General features: G+C 42.5%; 1 protein-coding gene across 2 annotated transcripts in view; it reads left to right on the top strand.

Annotated features, from left to right (window-relative positions):
* LAMC1 (laminin subunit gamma 1) overlaps positions 1-20,039 on the top strand; it is a 116,156-nt gene that overhangs the window by 81,478 nt on the left and 14,639 nt on the right. The window contains exons 1-16 of one of the 2 annotated variants that reach the window (XM_023531232.1): positions 797-1,127; positions 1,927-2,044; positions 2,429-2,527; positions 2,625-2,761; positions 3,163-3,285; positions 3,374-3,563; positions 3,866-3,978; positions 6,496-6,717; positions 6,838-7,026; positions 10,983-11,228; positions 11,684-11,837; positions 12,439-12,581; positions 13,572-13,750; positions 14,823-14,979; positions 18,447-18,652; positions 19,086-19,165. In XM_023531232.1, the coding sequence (XP_023387000.1) occupies positions 812-1,127; positions 1,927-2,044; positions 2,429-2,527; positions 2,625-2,761; positions 3,163-3,285; positions 3,374-3,563; positions 3,866-3,978; positions 6,496-6,717; positions 6,838-7,026; positions 10,983-11,228; positions 11,684-11,837; positions 12,439-12,581; positions 13,572-13,750; positions 14,823-14,979; positions 18,447-18,652; positions 19,086-19,165 (2,672 nt within the window). In that variant the 5' untranslated portion in view covers positions 797-811. Of the gene's footprint in view, positions 1-796; positions 1,128-1,926; positions 2,045-2,428; positions 2,528-2,624; positions 2,762-3,162; positions 3,286-3,373; positions 3,564-3,865; positions 3,979-6,495; positions 6,718-6,837; positions 7,027-10,982; positions 11,229-11,683; positions 11,838-12,438; positions 12,582-13,571; positions 13,751-14,822; positions 14,980-18,446; positions 18,653-19,085; positions 19,166-20,039 lie in introns of those variants that run through there. The other variant, XM_011361201.2, reaches the window with a different exon arrangement.

Genomic DNA, 20,039 nt, shown 5'->3' with positions numbered 1-20,039 from the left:
CTAATGAAGGAGCCAGAGGGAGCTATAAAAGCTCCTTAACACAACTCTAATTTTTGGTGCCAGCGATTCGAGTTTCTAAAATGTTTTCAAGTATAGTACTATAAAAGAACTGATTGTAAATGAAGGAAGAAAAAAGGAATATATATTTATATTCAAATATTATTTTAAAACAACTTCCTCATCTATCACAAGTCAAATAAAACTTTTTTATTTAGTGCTCAAGATACTTCCTATCCTATGGGCAGAATCAATAATTCTGAGAAAATCATCTTACTATGAATGTAATAAAGAATTTTGGAACTATAGACACTTGTTCTTAAAATATGGTCGTGCCCTGTAGGGAATATCGTTATTTGCTTAACGGATGACCCGGCTGGCATCGTGGCTCCCCCAGTGGATGGATGTACCTAGTGGATCTCGATTTCCATCCACAGAGGCACTGATCTTAACTCATGAGTGTCTCAGATTACTCTCCTCTGGATATGCAAGTAATCTGGCACTTTGAAAGTTAGTATCTTAATGTATTTGAACCATCTGAGGCCTGAAAAGTTCAGGTAAATTGAGGCTGGCATATAAATTGGCACTTTGCTCTTAGGGTTGGTATTAGGATGAAGGAATAAAATTCAGGAAAATCGTTGTTTGACTTGGCTTTTATTATATATGATCAATTACCTGGAGAGTCCTTTCTAAGTAGAGAAATCCCTTATATTTGATGATGGCGCTATTTTTGAGAAGGATGAACGTTTCTTAGTAAGCCGATAACCTGGCTCTGTAAACCCTTTATCGACATACTGATTTTTTTTTTTTTTTAATGAACAATGTATCCAGTGGTCATTCGTCCCAGGGACGTGAGAAATTATGGTTTGGTTTTGAGTCTTGTAAAACGCTATTCGTAAAGGAACATGGATCCGACTTAACCCCTGTGTTTCGGCTGACAGCCTGTGACTGCAATGGCCGATCACAGGAGTGCTACTTCGACCCTGAACTATACCGTTCCACCGGCCACGGTGGCCACTGTACCAACTGCCAGGATAACACCGATGGCGCCAGCTGTGAGAGGTGCCGGGAGAATTTCTTCCGCCTTGGGAACAAGGAAGCCTGCTCTCCGTGCCACTGCAGTCCTGTTGGTAAGTGACAGGAAGCATCCGCTTCACCTCGGGGGCCGAAAGACAAAATAGGCATCCCTGAGCCCCCAGACAGTAAGGCCGCTTTCTAGGCATTCGCACATGCCAGGTGCAGATGCGTGCATCGTCGTAACATGTAAACGGCTCAGGATCTGCCTGTACCCCGCATGTCCGCTCGCTTTAACCACGCTGAACTTCCAGATGATTTTCCTGCTGTGTATAAAACTGGGGTTGGCCTGAGTGACGATCGTGTAAATAATTAGCAGCAAGATCATAGAGACCATCTGAACTTCGATGGTAAAAGGTTAGCCACGTCGTGAGCTCTTCCTTGTTGATGATTTTGTTTAGTCTGAAATCCTTAGCGGGCTGGACTTTTTCATGTTGGTGTGTGTTCAGAAATATTCGGTGTACTCTTAATCCATTCTGCTCTTTCAAGAGTTTGACCTTTATTTTTGTTGTTCAAGCTGGTATATACTTAAGTTCTGGACACGAGTCTGAAGGAGCCTGTGCTTTCCCACCGACACGTGACTGATGATTGTCCAGTTGACCATGCGGTACAGAGTGACTTGTTAGTGCTGTTCGGCACTGATGAGTAGGGTATTTGTCTGGACAGTTAAAATGTCGTGGCTCAAAAGGGTATGATCTTGAGAGAATTCTGATTTAGAATTTGATCTTTATCCTCTCTGGAATCGTGTAGAGTTTATACGCTGGCTTTCCGGCAGTGTTTTCAGTTACCAGTTTTCTTTCTTTGACATTAGTTTTGCTTACATATCTGGTGGTTGACAGGCTCTTTAAATTTCAGGTTCTCTCAGCACACAGTGCGATAGCTATGGCAGATGTAGCTGTAAGCCGGGAGTCATGGGCGACAAGTGTGACCATTGCCAGCCTGGATTCCATTCTCTCACTGAGGCAGGGTGCAGGTAAGATTTTTTTCAAAACCAAAAGAAGGGGGCAGAAGCTAAATGTAGTTGATTCATAATAACAGACCTTGTGGCTTATGCAGCAGTTACGAACATTTTTTCCAAAATAATTGTCAACAAGATTCGAGACTTCTAGCTGTAGTAATGATCCAGGATTGTTTTGTACAGAGATCAAGATATTAGATTAATATCTAAATGTAATGAGTATCCTTGACTGAAACCAAATCCAAGTAGAAAAAAACTTTAGGATTCATTTTGTTCTATTACATATTTCTTCTTTTAAAAAGATCTATTAACATGTAAAACAAAAGGTTGACTTGAAGAGTGGAATTTCTTTTCTCCTTTCTCTTCTCTCATTGTTTTGTTCCGTTTCCCATCCAACAGGCCATGCTCATGTAATCCTTCTGGCAGCATCGACGAATGTAATATTGAAACAGGAAGATGTGTTTGCAAAGACAATGTCGAAGGCTTCAACTGTGAGAGGTAGCTCATCCTTTCTGAAGCTGTATTGTGTTTTCTTTGTTATCAGATTTCCAGTCCAAAAAAAAAAAATGCCTGATTTTGTCTTAATCTTTTTCAGATGCAAACCTGGGTTTTTTAATCTGGAACCATCTAACCCTAGGGGCTGTACACCCTGTTTCTGCTTTGGCCATTCTTCTGTCTGTACAAATGCCGTTGGCTACAGTGTTTATCCTATAACCTCTACCTTCCAGACTGGTAATTTAGACCTTTCTTTCTGTTCCCTAGAAATGTGAGATGACTCCTACAGTATTTAAAAAAAATATATATCAATATCTCTTTGAGGATATTTCGATCGTGGCAGCACTCGATGTTTTTTAATGCACGTGATTTTTCTTTTTAAGCTTTTTTTTTAGTTTAATGAAAATATACATATGGTTTTAGAATATACTGTAGTGAGTATAAATGTTATATAAAATAAAGCAAAATATAGCTTAAGGGATATAGCATATATAGGCACTGTTGTAAGGATCCGTTTATTCAAGAACTTGCATTGATGTCTTTCCATAAACTTTCTGTACATTTTCGTGGTACATAGAGGACCTGAATTCAGGGTGTTTATGATGCAGTGGCTCTCACATTTTCATCCTCTGTTGCAGATGAGGACGGGTGGCGTGCAGAACAAAGGGATGGCTCTGAAGCATCACTGGAGTGGTCCTCCGAGAGGCAGGATGTGGCCGTCATCTCAGACAGCTACTTTCCTAGATACTTCATTGCTCCTGGTAAGTGAGGCTGGAAAGCATTCTGGCCGAAGCGTGCTCCCCTGGAGTCTCATTTTCACGATCTTGCACCCTTGTGTCTGCCTTCCAGCGAAGTTCTTGGGCAAGCAGGTGTGGAGTTATGGTCAGAACCTCTCCTTCTCCTTTCGCGTGGACAGGCGAGACACTCGCCTCTCTGCAGAAGACCTGCTGCTTGAGGGCGCTGGCCTCAGAGTGTCCGTGCCCTTGATTGCTCAGGGCAATTCCTATCCGAGTGAGACCACTGTGAAGTACGTCTTCAGGTAAGACCATCTTCTCTGTAAAATCTGACATGGCCAGAATTATGAAAGTGGTTTCTTTATATAAGCTTATTGGGCCTCACGGTGAATATTGAAGAAAACTTCTTGTGTTTGAGAGGGACTTTGTGAGAGGGAGCCTTCCCTGTGCTTATTTATCCCCTTGTCAATTATACTGTCAGAGCAGCAGGCTCATTGACTTGGTTAGATCGTCAGAGTATTGCATTGTCGGTGGCATAACCGAGTGAGAAATACTTTCTCAGCACCCAGAACTGTCCTTCCAGAATTGGCCCTTTCTTTCTCTCCAGGCTCCACGAAGCGACAGATTATCCTTGGAGACCTACGCTGACCCCTTTTGAATTTCAGAAGCTCCTTACCAATTTGACCTCTATCAAGATTCGTGGGACCTATAGCGAGAGAAGTAAGTTATGATATAATTTAGAATTGTTTAAAAATACGATTAGGTAGAAGGATTCATAATAATGCAGTTTATTTCCAAAGTCCTAATACTATAATACGGAGCCCAAGGAAGTGGTATAAACTACCTCGTTATACATGAATTATGTATAAAAATGATGTATTTTTTAAACGACTTTCAAGGACCTGGAGAAAATTTGCTAAAATTAGTAAACAGCATTGTTTTATAATGAGTAAGCCTATTGCAATTACATTACATATAAATAGATTCTTCTAAGAATTCTAAATGTAATTCTCTTGGCTTGCATTGCTCAGCCTTCATTTCTTTTTATTTATTGCTATGTAATTATCAAGGCTTTTAACCATTGGCTAAATTATGAATAATTATAAATTACTGAATGACCATTTGTTATGATTTTAGATAAACAAAGCTGTTTTAAGGATGCCTTTAAAATTTTTTTTTATAAACTTTTTTTTTTTTTTTTTTTTTAATGAGGACCTTTTTCTGTAGCAAAGTAAAACTGTTTGGGGAAGGTGAGTGTGACCGGTGGTGTGGCTGTGGGTGTGGCATCAGCAGTTTGAGTGTGTTGATTTCTTTTAATTAACATACATTTTATTAGTTTCAGGTGTACAATGTCATGATTCAATATTTGTCTCTATTGAGAATTGAGAACCACAATCAGTCTAGTTAACATCTGTCACTATACATAGTTACAGAACTTATTTCTCGTGATGAGAAGTTTGAAGATTTACTCTCTTTTAGCAACTTTCCAACATGCAGCGCAGTATTAATAGCTATAGTCGCCATGCTATATATATCACATCCCCGTGACTTATTTATTTTATACCTGGAAGTTTAGGCCTTTAGATTCCCTTCACCCATTTCACCCCTCCTCCCCCCAGCAACCTCCCATCTCTTCTCTATATCTATGAATTCATTGTTTTGTTTTGCATTTTTCTTACAGACTACATTAAGTTAGATCTATGGTATTTGTCTTTCTCAGTCTATTTCCCTTAGCATAATGCCCTCAAAGTTCTAAGATGTGTTGATTTTTGAGAAGCCTGCATGAATAGCTAGTTGAAAATGTCTTCTAAGTAGTAGTTAGAAATATGGATCTAGGGCTTAGAAAGAAGTTAGTACTGGAGATCTAGAATTAAAAGGTTGTCGACATATGGGCAGCGATTTTTAAACCTGCAAATAGGACAGAAAATATAGAAATAGAAAAGAAGATGTAGTTCTGGAAACCTAGCTGTTTAAGGATCATGACCTGAGACTCTAGAGAGAAATAAAATTTTAAGGAGGAGAAACAACAAGGTTAGGAAGATAATACCATTGGATTTTGGACTGAGTGACTAAGGAGTCATTGGTGAGGTTTTGGTCTGTTTTTGTTTTTAAGAAGTATTGAAACCGAAGTTAGATTGTCATGCTTTGATAAGTAATTTGAAGATCAAGAAGTAAAATAAAGGTTATTCTTTTAAGAAGTTTGGCTGCAAGAGAAGAAAAAGAGACGGACTGATTCGGGAGCAGGGACAAGATTGAAGGAAGAGTTCTTTCAGGGTGGGAAGACTTAAGGATGTTTAAAGTTGGAAGCACATTAACCCGTGGAGATGTATCTCAGGATCTAACTGTTGGAAAAAACAAAACAAAACAAAACAAAACCATAAACATATTAGAAGTTCACTAAGTTCAAGGCAGTACTAGAAGAGACATCCTTTAGCCTCAGGTTGTCAACTGCTACGAATTATATAAGCAACAAGTGGTATTTCGTAACATGGGGAAAAATACTTGAAACATAGTCTGTGAGAGACAGGAGTAGAATGGAAATTAAAAGGAGACATGAGGACATCATCAGGGCCTGCCTCTTCCACAGGATGTCCCTGCCGAGGCTGTCACAGGCACTGTTAGGTTAGATGGACCATCTGTCTAAGCCAGTATGAGGCTTTTTCTGTTCTTATTTTCTTCTGGAAATGGGAAAGCATTGTGATATGTGGCATAATGGCTTTGGAATAATTGCATATTTGTCAAAGTAGCCCTGAGCGTTAGAACTTGTTATTTTCGCTGTCTTATACAGCGCGAAAAATGTAATCGAGTGGCGCCTGTTGACAGGTGCTTTCGCTGCTTCCTCGTCCTGCAGGAGCAGAACAAAAACATTGCTTAACGGCGACAGAACTAAACTCTTTCCGTTCCCCACATGCTTGCTCTGATCCCTAATTGTCCTGGGTTATTATTCAGTGCCTTTGATTTTTCATATTGGTGATTGGAAGAACTATAAAATCCACCAGTTTGTGTGTGTGATTAAAAATATGAGTGTGCTCTACCATCATTCCAGACACTTATCAGCGCCAGGGACCGCATGATTGTTCTAAATGCTATTTTCTAGTTGTCCTCTCGAATAAATGAAATAAAGTAATGGTTGATCGTCTCTGGTATTTTGGGTCTGGTTACTCTAACGGTCTTGACGTTTCGTGAGCTTTTAGAAACCGGACACCAGCTCAGTGATTGTTTTCACACCACACGCAGGTGCCGGATATTTGGACGATGTCACCCTGGCAAGTGCCCGTCCTGGGCCTGGGGTCCCTGCAACGTGGGTGGAGGCCTGCACCTGTCCCGCGGGGTATGGAGGGCAGTTCTGCGAGACGTGCCTCTCGGGCTACAGAAGAGAGACTCCGAGTCTCGGGCCATACAGTCCGTGTGTGCCATGCGCCTGCAACGGGCACAGCGAGACCTGTGACCCTGAGACAGGTGAGAAGATGACCTCCGGGGCCGCTAGACCTAAATTCTCTCTAGCAGGTCGGGGGGAAATGCCCGTCGTCTTACTCGCTTGCATCCTTGCCCGTGTTCTCATGCCTGCTCTCCAAATAGGTGTTTGTAACTGCAGAGACAACACAGCCGGCCCACAGTGCGAGCGGTGCAGTGATGGGTACTATGGAGACTCATCCCTGGGCACCTCCTCCGACTGCCAACCCTGTCCATGTCCCGGGGGCTCAAGTTGTGCCGTCGTCCCCAAGACACAGGAGGTGGTGTGCACCAACTGTCCTACGGGCACGACCGGTGAGTCGGCTCTTCCCGACCCCTTCAGGGTTCCACCCTATAAAAACACCTCGGGAGGATGGGCTTCGGCTCAATGATGACGGTTTTCCTAGTAGGCAAAGGTTTATTATGGATTTATAAACTTCATGGCAGGTGCTAACGACAGCTAACATTTTTATGGCCAGGTACTTTTCCGAGCACTTTAACGTGTCCTGCCTCCTTAATCCTCACGAGCCTGTGAGGTAGGTTCTGCTGCGATCCCCATGTTCCAGCCAGGGAAACTGAGGCATGGAGACGTTAAGTTACATGAGCAAGGCTGCAGGCCAGCCACTGGTGGGGCTGGGCTCCGGGCTCCGGAGGTGATGGTGGCTGTGGTGTGCTCCCCCTCCCGTGACGAGAACCCAAACGTGATTTTTAGTTTGTGGGGCTATCCTGGGATTCTTGATGTAAAGTGGTGGTTTTTCAATTCTTAACATTCTTTCTTTAACAGTCCCTTCAGTGTATCAAAGCCATCACGTTTAATTGGGAAAACATGGGGTTTTTTAAATAGCTTTGGATAGGCCTGTATTCCCATCTGCGATTCTTTTTTTTTTTCCGATAAAAACATAAATCTAGCTCTTTCCTAGAACTGCCCAGGGCTGACTGGCCGAGGAGCCCGCGGCTCACCAATGACTGTAGTTCCCATTTATCCATTGGCTGCAGCCCCCACACGACGGAGAGGTTCTGTCCAGGCTTCTGATACCGCCTCTGACTCCGTTACAAGCTCTTTGTTCCCAAGATATTGCTACAGAGCATGAAAATAAGTAAAAAGCCGAAACACTGAGCTAATCATCTGTATCTCTTATGTTTCATCGAAACATTCTTTAAGCATTGGGGAACATCCAAAAGCCCCTTCGTATTTCCAGTGCTTCACCGACCCCACGCTGAGCACAAGGTCATGGCAGCACACAGAGGTTCAATCATTTCCTTAAGGTAGTTGAGAAAATATGGAATCAAAATTAGTGCGGAATTTCTTTCTTTTTTTTTTCTTCTTTCTTTTTTTTTCTTCTTTTTAAAAACAGTGACTCAACAGTCTCACACAGGCTTCTCCAGCCTCACGCATCCAGTCGCTCACTCTGCTCCAGCCCCTCCTGGGCTTCTTGTCATCCCTCAGGTGTGACAGACTCTTCAGCCTGCCGTATGCTGTTCTCTTTCTTTAGAGTGTTTAGTCCGCTTTCTCTTCCTACCCACACCTCCCTTTTCTTGGCCAGCTTCTGCCTCTTCGGTGGGGCTGGGTTGAAACATCACTCTCCCAAGAAGGCTTTCCTCTCTGGATGCCCCCTGCCCTCCTAGCCCAGGTCCCTAGGGCCCTTTGCTGTGTGGCGTCGAGTAAGTATCCCATTTGCTCTGAGACAAAAGGTGGACCGACTGTAGCTACCAGAGTATTTTGTGGAGTGAGTGCTTTTCATGGGCTAACTTGTAAGTTCTGGTTTAGATTTTCTACCAGATTTTTTAAATTAAGTTTTATTCAGCACAGGTTTCAAGACATTTTAAATATGGACCGAGATTAGCTAAATTATCTGATGCAAAAGCAGAACTGAAATGCTGCCTTCATCCTAATCTGGAGAAAGATCTTGGGTGAGGAGCTGGTAACTGTTCATGGCAGAGAAGGGCCCTCCGCTCGCCGTCCTCTCTCAATACCCTGTTTCTCCCCCCGCCCCACCCCCAGCCTCTGTCCACCTCATCAGGAGTCTCTGTTTGCCGACCGCAGTGGTCAGTGTTCGGTCCTCAGCTGACCCCGTCTCAGCGACGCCGGACGCCATTGACTGCTCACTTCGCTCCCAACGTTTTCTCCGCTTGCCTTTGTTGACACTTCTCTCTCCTCGATTTCTTCCTCCCTCTCTTCTCTTGGGTCTCCTTTGATCCCTTCTGATTCTTAGCCTCGGGCTTTCATGTCAGCTTTAGGTGAGCAGACCTCATCTTTAGTTTTCCAAGCCTCTCTGTGCTGTGACTGTGAAATCTGTCTTCAGCCCGGCCTGGCTGCCTCCTTGCCATGTCCACTCGGACGGTCCCCCCGCCCGCCCATGAGATCTGCTTGCCCTGCATCAAATGCCATTCGAGTCGAGGCACATACGGAAACCAGAGAGGCGGGAGGATGAGGGCAGAGTATTTATTCCAAGGCTTCCTCTCAGCTCCTGGCATGTGCCCTTCAAACAGCTCTTTCTAGAAAAGCTAGAAACCGTTAGGTTCTGGTGATTGCTCCCTCCACCCATCACCTGAGGCCCAGGTTACGGAGCCCCCCTGTTCAGTTACTGCCCAGGTACCACACCGTCACTCTGTCCATACTTCTGTAGATGGTACGTACCTTTATCAAACTCTCCTCAAGTCTTGTGGATTTCAATGAGCCAGTTATTTTCTGCTGTGATCTGGATTCCGATGGCTAAAGGAATCTGAAATTTAAGCAAATCCAAGCTACATCTTCGATTTTTCTCTTTCTCCAAGCCCAACCCTGTTCCTTCCCCAGCTGCTCATCTCAGTAAAAATACCGCTGTGCACCTGGTTGCTCAAGCGAAAAGCCCAGGCACATCCTTGATTATTCTCTTTCCCTTCCCAGAAGCAACCAACCAGCAAGCGTCATCGATCGTATCTCAGATCTTTCCACTTTTCCCTCCTTCCGCTGCCACCGCCCTGGTTCACGCCACTGCCATCTCTGCCTGCTTCACTCTGCAAACCTACAGTCTGCTCTGCACGCAGCAGCCAAGATAATACTTTTGAAATGCAAATCAGATCTCATCACTTTTAAAACATTCCAGGAGCATCTCGCTGCACTTTAATTTAAACCCAATTCCTTCTTGTGGTCTAGGCGGTTGGCTCTTACTGTTTCCACAAGCTTGTCTTGCTTTTCCGGAACATTCTTCCCTTGGATATTCTCATGGCTGGTTTTTTCTGTCTTTCCATTGTCATCCGAAGTGTCTCCTCTTTATAGAAGCTTTCTCTAACCACCCAATCTAAAGCAGCCCTCACCCCACCATTCTGTCATGTTGCTCTGTTCTGTTTAACTTTTTATGCCTATCCCTAACTGAAGTGATCTCATTTATTGATATGTCTGTGGATTGATCTCTCCCTACTGCGATGGCGACCTTGTCTACCTTGATCACCACATCATTCTGACAACCTAGAGCATGCCTGTAATAACAGACTCTCTGTAAGCATTTGTTGAGTGAATAAACAGACAAACTTCTGTTTTTATGGAAAGCTAGCTCAGGTTCTGTTGGCTACAAAAATATTAAGAACCCAACGTGAGCTAATAATGGTGGGCAAGTGGAATGGGGAGGATGAGGAGCGAGGGGTTTAGTACAGTGGAAAGGGCCCTGGGTTCTACCTCTGTCTCTCCGACTCTCGGCTGTTTGGTTATGGACAAATTACTTAACCTCTCTGTTCCCTTGTCTGTAAGAGAAGTGAGTGGCAAATGATAATCTCCAAGTTCTCTTCTAAAATGCTCTGATTCTGTGCTGGATGGCGCTGCTCAAACAGAGATTCTCATGTGCCCTGATCTTTTAAGGGAATGTGCTACCCACCCTGTTGTATAGGAGATTTATGGTATCGAGTCATCTTTCATCTTTCTTGATATCATCAACAAAAACAAACATCTGACTGTTAACCCCAAGCCTAACTCATTGATAAAGCACTTGTAGTGTATGATTTGGGGTAATCCTCAGAATGATTGAAGTGAAGTGGACAAACCAGGTGCTATCTTTCTAATAAGGAAATAGAGTTGTGCCCAAAGTCACTCCACTGGGCTGGCACGATGCCAGGACCGCAGCCCACGTCCTTTGCTTTCCTAGGCCACATCCACTGCACCGTGTTGCCGTGCGTCTGACGGTTACACTAGACTTTTTGTAACCAGTGGCAGTTTGTAAAGCAGACTCTTTGTAACCAGTAGCACCAGAAGTGTCTGAGGCCTTTCTTTCGTAACGTCAGATTGTCTCACGGCCCAGGTAAGAGATGCGAGCTCTGTGACGACGGCTACTTCGGAGACCCTCTGGGTAGAAACGGCCCTGTGAGGCTCTGTCGCCTGTGCCAGTGCAATGACAACATCGACCCCAACGCAGTCGGAAATTGCAATCGCCTGACGGGAGAATGCCTGAAATGCATCTATAACACTGCCGGCTTCTACTGTGACCGGTGCAAAAATGGGTTTTTTGGAAATCCCCTGGCTCCCAATCCGGCAGACAAGTGCAAAGGTAACCAGCCCTCAGCTAGGCTCTGCCACAGTTTTGCTCATTTATTCTGAGAATTCATCGCGTGGTCGCTTTAAATATTGTCTGGTCTAACGCAGCACTGTTCAATAGTAGTGTATCCGAACCACTTATGTAATTTAAATTTTTCCAGTAGAGACATTAAAGAAACAGGTGAAGTTAATTTTAGTATTTCATTTAACCGAACATATCTGACATGATCAATAATAAATGATTGAGATGTACGGTTTTTCTCCCCCCACGCCAAGTCTTCAAAATCCAGTGTGTAGTTATGTACAGCCCATCTCAAGAGCAGCCACGTTTCAGGTGCTCAGTAGCCACAGGTGGCCAGTGGCTGCCGTATTGGACAGCACGAGGGAAGAGTCCATTTGCACTGTTTATGTTTTAGTATCTCTTTCAGGTGACTTATATCTTTCGCTGTCCTTGTCTTCCTGCCTTAGCCTGTAATTGCAATCCCTACGGGACCACGCAGCAGCAGAGTAACTGTAACCCCGTGACTGGGCAGTGTGAATGTCTGCCTCACGTGACCGGCCGGGACTGTGGATCCTGTGACCCTGGGTTCTACAACCTGCAGGGTGGGCAAGGCTGTGAGAGGTAAGACATCAGGTCCCTTCGGTGGAAGTCATCTTTGCTTTTCTTATTGAAAGAGGTCAATTTTTGTGAGTTATAGCTGGCTTGACTTTGTTCAGGACTGATTTGAGTGGCTCATACAGGCAAGGCGCCCTCCGAGGCAATACTGGACAGTCGTAACTGAGCTAATAGGAGGAAAGAGTAGAAGGCAGTGGCCCCGGCTGTGTGAGTCACCTGACCAACATTAAAAAAAGAAAAAAAAAAACAAAACCCCACAAATTACAAGGTCCTTTCTGAGATGCTTAGAGTCAGACCTTATATGGTGGCAATGGTGGCCGTTGGGGACTCCTGTTTTCAAAGCCGCTGGTCACTGGTGGCCTCTGTGGCACCAGGTCGGAGAGCCGCTGGTGGCGGTTTTACTAGCAGAACAACCGTGTTTGCGTGGGTTAGGTTAGAAAAAGGGGTTCCGAACAGGACCCATGGAAACTGCTGAAACCTCAGGGCCTTTATAGCCCTGAGCATTTTGTTTTCTAATACAGATTCCGTCAGACCTGTGCTGAAACGGGGAAAAGTTTGCTTAAAGTCTGTTTTTCTTAACCTGAGAAGTGTCATGTGTTCCTTTCAGGTGTGACTGCCATGCTTTGGGTTCCACCAATGGGCAGTGTGACATCCGCAGCGGCCAGTGTGAGTGCCAGCCTGGCATCACCGGTCAGCACTGTGAGCGCTGCGAAGTCAACCACTTCGGGTTTGGACCTGAAGGCTGCAAACGTAAGGGGTGTTGGTGGCATGAACTCTTTAGTCTCCCCGAATTCCAGTTAGACCCAAAAGTCCAGAAAGGACACTGGCAGCCTCATTCTACCACACAGCTCAGGGTCAGGGCTGCCCCTAAGTCAGCAGAGATGCTTTATTCGGTGAGTGTTATCGAATATTAGAGCTTGAGAGCTTCTCTCGTTTCTCCGCAACCACCTCATTTACGTCGTCTTTTATGGTGCTCCTGCTTCTCCCTTTTTCCAGTCTTTTCTTTTTCCAAAAAAAGTCTCCCTTTGTTTATCGAACCTTTCTCCTGTGCCTAATAAAGCTTTTTATTGATCATAATCTTAGTGCAGAGAATGGAACAGCGAGGGATTCTGCTCATAATGTGCTTGTTGACTTACTGGCCGATGGCTCCCCACCCATGGGGCCGTCTTGGTGTGCTTGCACACAGACATCTGCTCCTCCTTGGCATAAACACTGGCCTGGAATTAGGCCCCAGAACAGTTTGGGCTCCTGCTTTCTGAATTCCTTCATTTCTCCCGTGGAATGCAGCATAAGTCATTGACTCAGTTTCAGAGAACAAAGCGAGAAAACAACTGTACAAGAATACAAAACAAGCATGAGTATTTGGGTTTTCTAGTTCCTGAGTGAGAGAAATATTAACACGGAGGGAGGAAGGTAGAGATGGATTCTTAAAGTGCATGAAAGGCACCGATTAGTTTAATAGATTAATTTCTATAATTATTAAGTAACATGAAATGCGCCCCCTCCAAAGGATGCACATTTGACTTTAAAATTTACCTTTGCTGTAAAAATCTCTGTCTTCTCCGCTAAAGACTTTTAACTATTTAAACTCTCATAAGTCAGCCTGTTTTTCAAAAAAAGAAAAAAAACCCATCTACTTATAATGATGGTACAGTCAGCTTATTGATACAGTCCGAGTTAAAAGAAAATTCATTCTTCCTTTTTTTCCTTATCGTGTTCTCTTTTCCCTTTATTCTGCAGCCTGTGACTGTCACCCTGAGGGGTCCGTTTCGCTCCAGTGCAAAGAGGACGGTCGCTGTGAATGCAGAGAAGGCTTCGTGGGAAATCGCTGTGACCGATGTGAAGAGAACTATTTCTACAATCGGTCTTGGCCCGGCTGCCAAGAATGCCCTGCGTGTTACCGGCTGGTAAAGGATAAGGTAAGCTGGCAACAGCGCACACATTCATTCATTCATTCATTCATTCATTCAGCAGACATTAAAGGGCCACTTCCTGTGCACTAAGCTCTAGAGGGAAAAAATAGTGAACAAGATAAAGACAGTTTCTGTTCTCAAAGATTCGATGTTCCTGTCGGGAGACAAATAATAAAAATTAAATAAATGCTGGGATAAGTGCCGGAAAGAATATGAGCCGATAGTAACTGGGAGTTGGGGGGTCGACTCTACACAAAGCCTCTCCAAGGAAAGGTACTTAAGGTCAAATCTCTAGAACAAGAAGAGCAAGCAAGCGATGAGTAGTCTGTACCAGGCAGAGGGAGTGTGGGTACAGAGACCTTGAAGCCGGAAGGTGTCTGGGGCCTGCTGGATGAGGACAGAGCAGTTTGTGATAAGACTAGAGAGGTCCGCAGAGAAAGCTTATGTTGCACTATATTGACCATAGTCAGGAATTTAGATTTTATTCCAAACCCAATGGAAAGGCACTGAAGCGTTTTAAGCTGGGAAATCCAACTTGTTTTTTAAGAAGAACACTCTGATTTCTGTGTGAAGAATGATGGTTAGAAGTGGAGCAAAAGGGGAAGCCTCGTTCAAATTGGATAAATACGTGTGTTTGAGGGGCACGGCGTTAGAGGCGGCAGGGACTGGGAAAGGGAAGAATCACGATGGATCTGGCGTTGTTTGCTTAACGGAGCTGCAGGCATTACTTATTGAGATGACTCAGAACAGATTTAAGAGGGAAAGATCAAGAGTATCATTTTGGATGTAGAGATACCTATCAAGAAAGTGATCTAAAACGCAAGGGAGAGGTCGGAACTGGTATTTATCAGCACGTAGTGTTTGAAGTCAAAGAAATGGGCCTGATAGTTTTTCTTTTGAAGCCAGAGAAATAAAGAAAAACTACCCATGTGATTTATTCACAAGTACACGTGAGTAGAGTGTATAGACCCACATGGTACAGAGTGGCCCCTGATTGTTATTGCTGCGGGAAGTATAATCGAGTTTCGGGAACACTTGTATGTCCTGTCTTTCCCTTTTCTTCTTTCATTATGTTTAGGTTGCTGAACATCGAGTGAAACTCCAAGAATTAGAGAACCTCGTAGCAAACCTTGGAACTGGGGATGAGGTGGTGACAGATCAAGCCTTTGAGGATAGACTAAAGGAAGCAGAGAGAGAGGTTATGGACCTTCTTCGTGAGGCGCAGGATGTCAAAGGTACATGTGACCAAACAGTGGGTCATCTCTTTGAGGCAGACCAATCTCTAGAGCTGGCCCCCTATTTAAGGTGAATTAGTATGGTTTTATAAAACGCTCTCTCAATTGTTTAAAACTATTTGTAGAATACGAACTATTTTGTTTTTTAAACAATTTGTAAAAATACAAGCACACGTCAACTTCCTGGTTTAAGACATAGTAAGCATAAAATAATTCTCCCAACACATCAGAAACTATTAGATGTTAACATTCTAAATGTTTCATGAATCTGTTCCATTACAAAGTGTTTTAAAATAGTTTTTAAAAAGCATTAAATGTATATGTTTTGGGTGTATATTATTTTAAGTAGAAAATTTGAACTTTGATTTTCTATCATTTTGAGTGAGAATTTATCTTAGGTACTGTTTTATTTTCTTAGAAATATCTTTTCAGATTGGCTCATAAGGAAAAATCGTGGTCTTCAAGTACTGACCAGCTACTGAATATATAAAACTTAGTATTTATGAAAGTAAAGATTAGAAATTAGTGCCTACTTATGAAATTTTCTGTTTAATTAGCAAACACATGTGCTAATAATGTTATATAAAAGTACATATTTTATGCATTATATGTATATTTAATGTCATTTGCAGTTTGATAGATAAGTTCTCTGTACATTATGTGATGAGGCTGATGATAAGCAGAAAAGGGGTTGACTTACGATTTAAAAAAACAATTTATTTTAAAATACTTTATTGACTTTAAAAGATAACTGGGTTTTTTAAAACTTTGAAAGTAAAAAAAAAGTTATTTAAAATAATTTACTTGCTTTTTAAATCACTTCAAAATTTTGTTTTTATTTCTTACTCTCTGAATTAAGCTTTTTTCTAAATTTGGACAAGTTCTTTTCTACACTTATCGAATGCCTGTAGTATTCTAGGCATTGTGCTAAACACAAATAACGAAAACACGAAGAAGACATTGCTCCTTCTATATCTGGCTGAGGTCCTTGTTATTTTGGGGCTTTCCATCACTGAGGCGCGGGCGTTCACAGGCACTCGTAGTGAGTGTGCATCACATCAGATCACTTGGGACCACAGTGACCGACTTCCCTGTCTGGTGTGTGAATCTATCTGGTGTTAGAGGCTTCTTCCTAGCGGTGTACAGGTCCACAGAAACTAAATACAGTGCTTACTTCTTGTAATGTCTCTAGTAGATAGAATTTTGATTTTTTAAAATCACTAAGGTAGAGAAGGAATTAGTGGGTGCATCTGTTTTGGGCCAGTTTGTTTAATTTTTATATGCAAGTTCAGAAATTGTTCTATGAGGTAAATTTAGGTTGATAGCTTATAACTTTAGATGTTTGCTTTTTCTTTTTTTTTTTTACTTTGAAACAATTTATTTCTGAACACTTCCTTTCCCTGAAACGTTTTTTTAGCATTTCATTTTATCATATGATCAGTTTCCAGTATACAGTACATTAGCTCGACATTCATATAGTTTCTGAAGTAATCCCCCTGATGACTCTATCCGCTCTCTAGCCCTGCACGTGGCCATTCTATGAAGGTGTTTGCTTTTTGTTTTGATTGTTACATTTTAAGTCTTAAACATATATTAAGAAGAATTTAAATGTTTCCTATTTTGTATAAACAACAGTGGGTTTTTTTTAGGATATCCATTTTTTAGCAACAATGTTTTACATGTTTTGTCATTGATGTATTCTCTTGTAACTACAAATTCACCTCTGTTCTGCTATATACATTGAAGAATCGAATGTGGAGTTGTCATTCTTAAGTGCTGATCTGTCCACCTGAGAGATGGGGTTTGCACACAGCTCTGGTTCTGGCACCACCAACACATACATATAGTCAAGGGGCAAGTAAGGGTGGCCAGCCAGTACCGCCCCTCCTCTAAGGCCTTCCTCTCTGTGCAGCCCAGCTACATCTCGCTCCTTTTGGCCATAGCGACTGCTTTCCTCTGCCAAGCAGGTGATTCTGTTGGACGCAAGCTCTGATAAGAGCCATGGCCATCATACTCCCCTTGAGCAGCGTGGTGGGCTGCTGCTTCTGACAGCTTTGGGAGCACATAGAGAGGCTCGGGCTATAATCCACATCACCACCACCACCACCACCACCAACCCCCACACCCCGGCCTTAGACCTCATTCGTGGGGTTCCTGGCTGACCTTTTCTACTTGAGGTTCAAACCAGCCAAGAATGAAAATATCTTCATAATGATTTATCTTTTCAACTGTCCCTAAGTAGTCATTTGTAGTTTGAATGTGTTTATGCTGCAGCTTTAAAAGGAGATTATATGATGCAATTAGGTCTTGCAGTTAGACACAAGGCATTTGAAGTAATTCTGCCAGTTAGGTTATCTGTTCTCTAACGATGCTGTTTCTCTGAAGAACTATCCAGAGAGATTGATATCTTTTACATTCTTGAAGCTCGGGCTTCCATAACTTAATTGGCTGCTTTTGCCTCGCAAATCTAAATGATTTCTTGTGATTTAAACTTGTTTTTATCTTTTGTATTTTTTTAAAAAATCTTTAGCTTGTCAAAGACTTGTTTAAATAATCATCATGCAGGACCACTGGACATAGTTAGGCAAGAATTTTGCTGTACACCAGCTTTGCATGTGGATTTGGTGGTCCTGTTGACAAGTTGCTAACCTATTATGCATCTTTATTGATCTTAACTTTGACCTCTCATCTTTTTTACATTCCTTGGGAAATTTAGATGCCAACCGTGAGCATCATGCTGAAAATAAGAAGTAGTCAGTTTTAAATAGGACTTATTTAATGGTTCTCATTTGTTGATATAACCTCATGACATGTGAGAATTTTAATAATGACAGAATTATATGTGCATGGACTTATATTTATCTTTTGATTTATTAGGACTTGGGTATGAGATTTAAGTTGGATGGGCTGAATTAATAAAGGACAATTTGAAGAGCTATTCAAAAGCAGAAATCAATTTGGAAGAAATTACATGAATGTGCCAGGGAATCGGGGGTGGCAGTGAGAGTCTATTTAGTTAAAAATACAAAATGAATTTAATTTTCCATACTTGAATGTTGTTTTGAACCTAGTTTTTTTCCTAGTTTAGAAAAACGTCCAGCTCTCAGAGTTGGTAGTGCTTTGACAACATTGTATTTTTATGATGAACTCCATCATGTGCTGGAATACCAAAATCTTTCCTTCATCAGACATTTCCTGGGTGTCTTCTCTTTGCTAATCGCTGTGGAGACATAGCGATGACTAAGAAAGAGGAGCTCATAGTGAAGTGGGACAGACACACAGGCAGTGGAGGTACTGCCAGGTACGGCGATGACTGACAGGCTCTGCTGATAGGCTTAGGGAAAATGAGGCAGAAAAATGTCATATTTGGAAGAGGAAAGATAAGCAGAGCCTCAGATTTCATGTGAGATGACATTCCCCCCGCTCCCCCGATAATATATGCACCTTCTTCTGCCATGCCATTGCAGATGTAGACCACAATTTGATGGATCGCCTCCAGAGAGTGAATAACACCTTATCCAGCCAAATTAGCCGCTTACAGAATATCCGGAATACAATCGAAGAGACTGACAACTTGGCTGAACAAGCACGTGCCCGGGTAGAAAGCACAGAGCAGTTGATTGAAATTGCATCCAGAGAACTTGAGAAGGCAAAGATCGCCGTGGCCAACGTGGTGAGTGACGGCGCAGCTCTGAGGCAGGGCCGGGGCTGCCCCTTGGTGGTGTGTAGCAAGTCCGTTATGTCAGTGGACTGCTCCTTCCGCTAAATTGACTCCTTGTGCCTTTTTGCCACTCAGCGTGAAGCAGGAAAGCCACCCTGCTCATAGTAGTCACGAAAGAGTTATCAGGAGCTAGATAAAAACCGAAGGACATCTGGGTCCTTTCTCCAGCTTGGTTCCTTCTGTGGCACTAGGCTGCCTTTCTCCTTTACTGAAAATAGAAGTAATAAGCTACAATCAAGACTGCTGATGTTAAAGATCTCTAAAATTAAGAAGGGGCATTCATTTTGCCGAATGACGCTAATAAAAATTTAGTTCTGACACTTCCTTTATTACAATTAAATAATTCAGCCCTTTAAGATTAGTGCTTTGTATATTTCCTCTGTAGTCAGTCGCTCAGCCAGAGTCTACAAGGGACCCGAACAACATGACTCTTTTGGCAGAAGAGGCCCGAAGGCTCGCTGAACGGTATGGTAACTTCCAGATGTCTGCTTAATGGTTGTTAGGGTTTTCCTTGTGGTGAGGACATGTCGTCCCGTGCCGTACCCCCAGACACTTTCCACATGACCTACTTTTGCAGAGTTTGCTCTCTTGTCTGAAACGTTATCAGCTACATGTACTCTTTCTTTCCCTTTACTTGGAAATTAGAATATTTACTTTGAATATTAGAATATGATGGTTTGAAGGGGAATTATATTTGTACATCTGAAAGAAAACCATAAAATATTTCAAAACCTTGAAGTTAATGGGTAACTAAGAAGCTCAGTAGAATTTAATGATTATTTCAGAATATTTTAAAATTAATTTTTAACCAAAATGTTTATATTTCACGTTTCAATAGAAAACATATACTAACCATAGTACATTTGAAAATCAGCCAAAGAAAACAGACCATTTTGTTCCTTATTATTTTTTTTTTTATTAAGTGTAAGGTAATTTCTTAAGAAGACTTTAAATTATTGAGGGCCTCAAGTTAAAAATTTTTTTTTAAAATAAAATTGCTAGAATGCAGGCTCCGTGAAGGTAGGCATTCCTGTGTGTTTCATTCGGTGCTCAAGTCCCAATGCCTAAAATGTCTGGCATGTAGTAAATAGTCAATAAAATGTTTGTTGAATGCATTGTGGGTCGGATTGTCAACCGCATGGGTGTGGGGTGCTTAAGTAAACCCGATGCTGGAATTTTGGCCTCCGTGTCCAGAGCAGTTATGTTGGCTTCTTGCTTTAACTTGTGCTCTCTTTCTATTCTTCGTAAATGTGAAAGTGTGACCTGTGTAATTGAGTTCATAGATCATTCACGATTTCATAGTTGGATCTTCTGATTAAAAGAGACAGCTGGAAACATT

The sequence above is a fragment of the Pteropus vampyrus genome, unplaced genomic scaffold, assembly GCF_000151845.1.
Source record: "Pteropus vampyrus isolate Shadow unplaced genomic scaffold, Pvam_2.0 Scaffold65, whole genome shotgun sequence".
Classification (NCBI taxonomy): Eukaryota; Metazoa; Chordata; class Mammalia; order Chiroptera; family Pteropodidae; genus Pteropus; species Pteropus vampyrus.
Note: the sequence above shows the minus strand (reverse complement) of the source record. Positions and strands in the feature narration are given on the sequence as shown.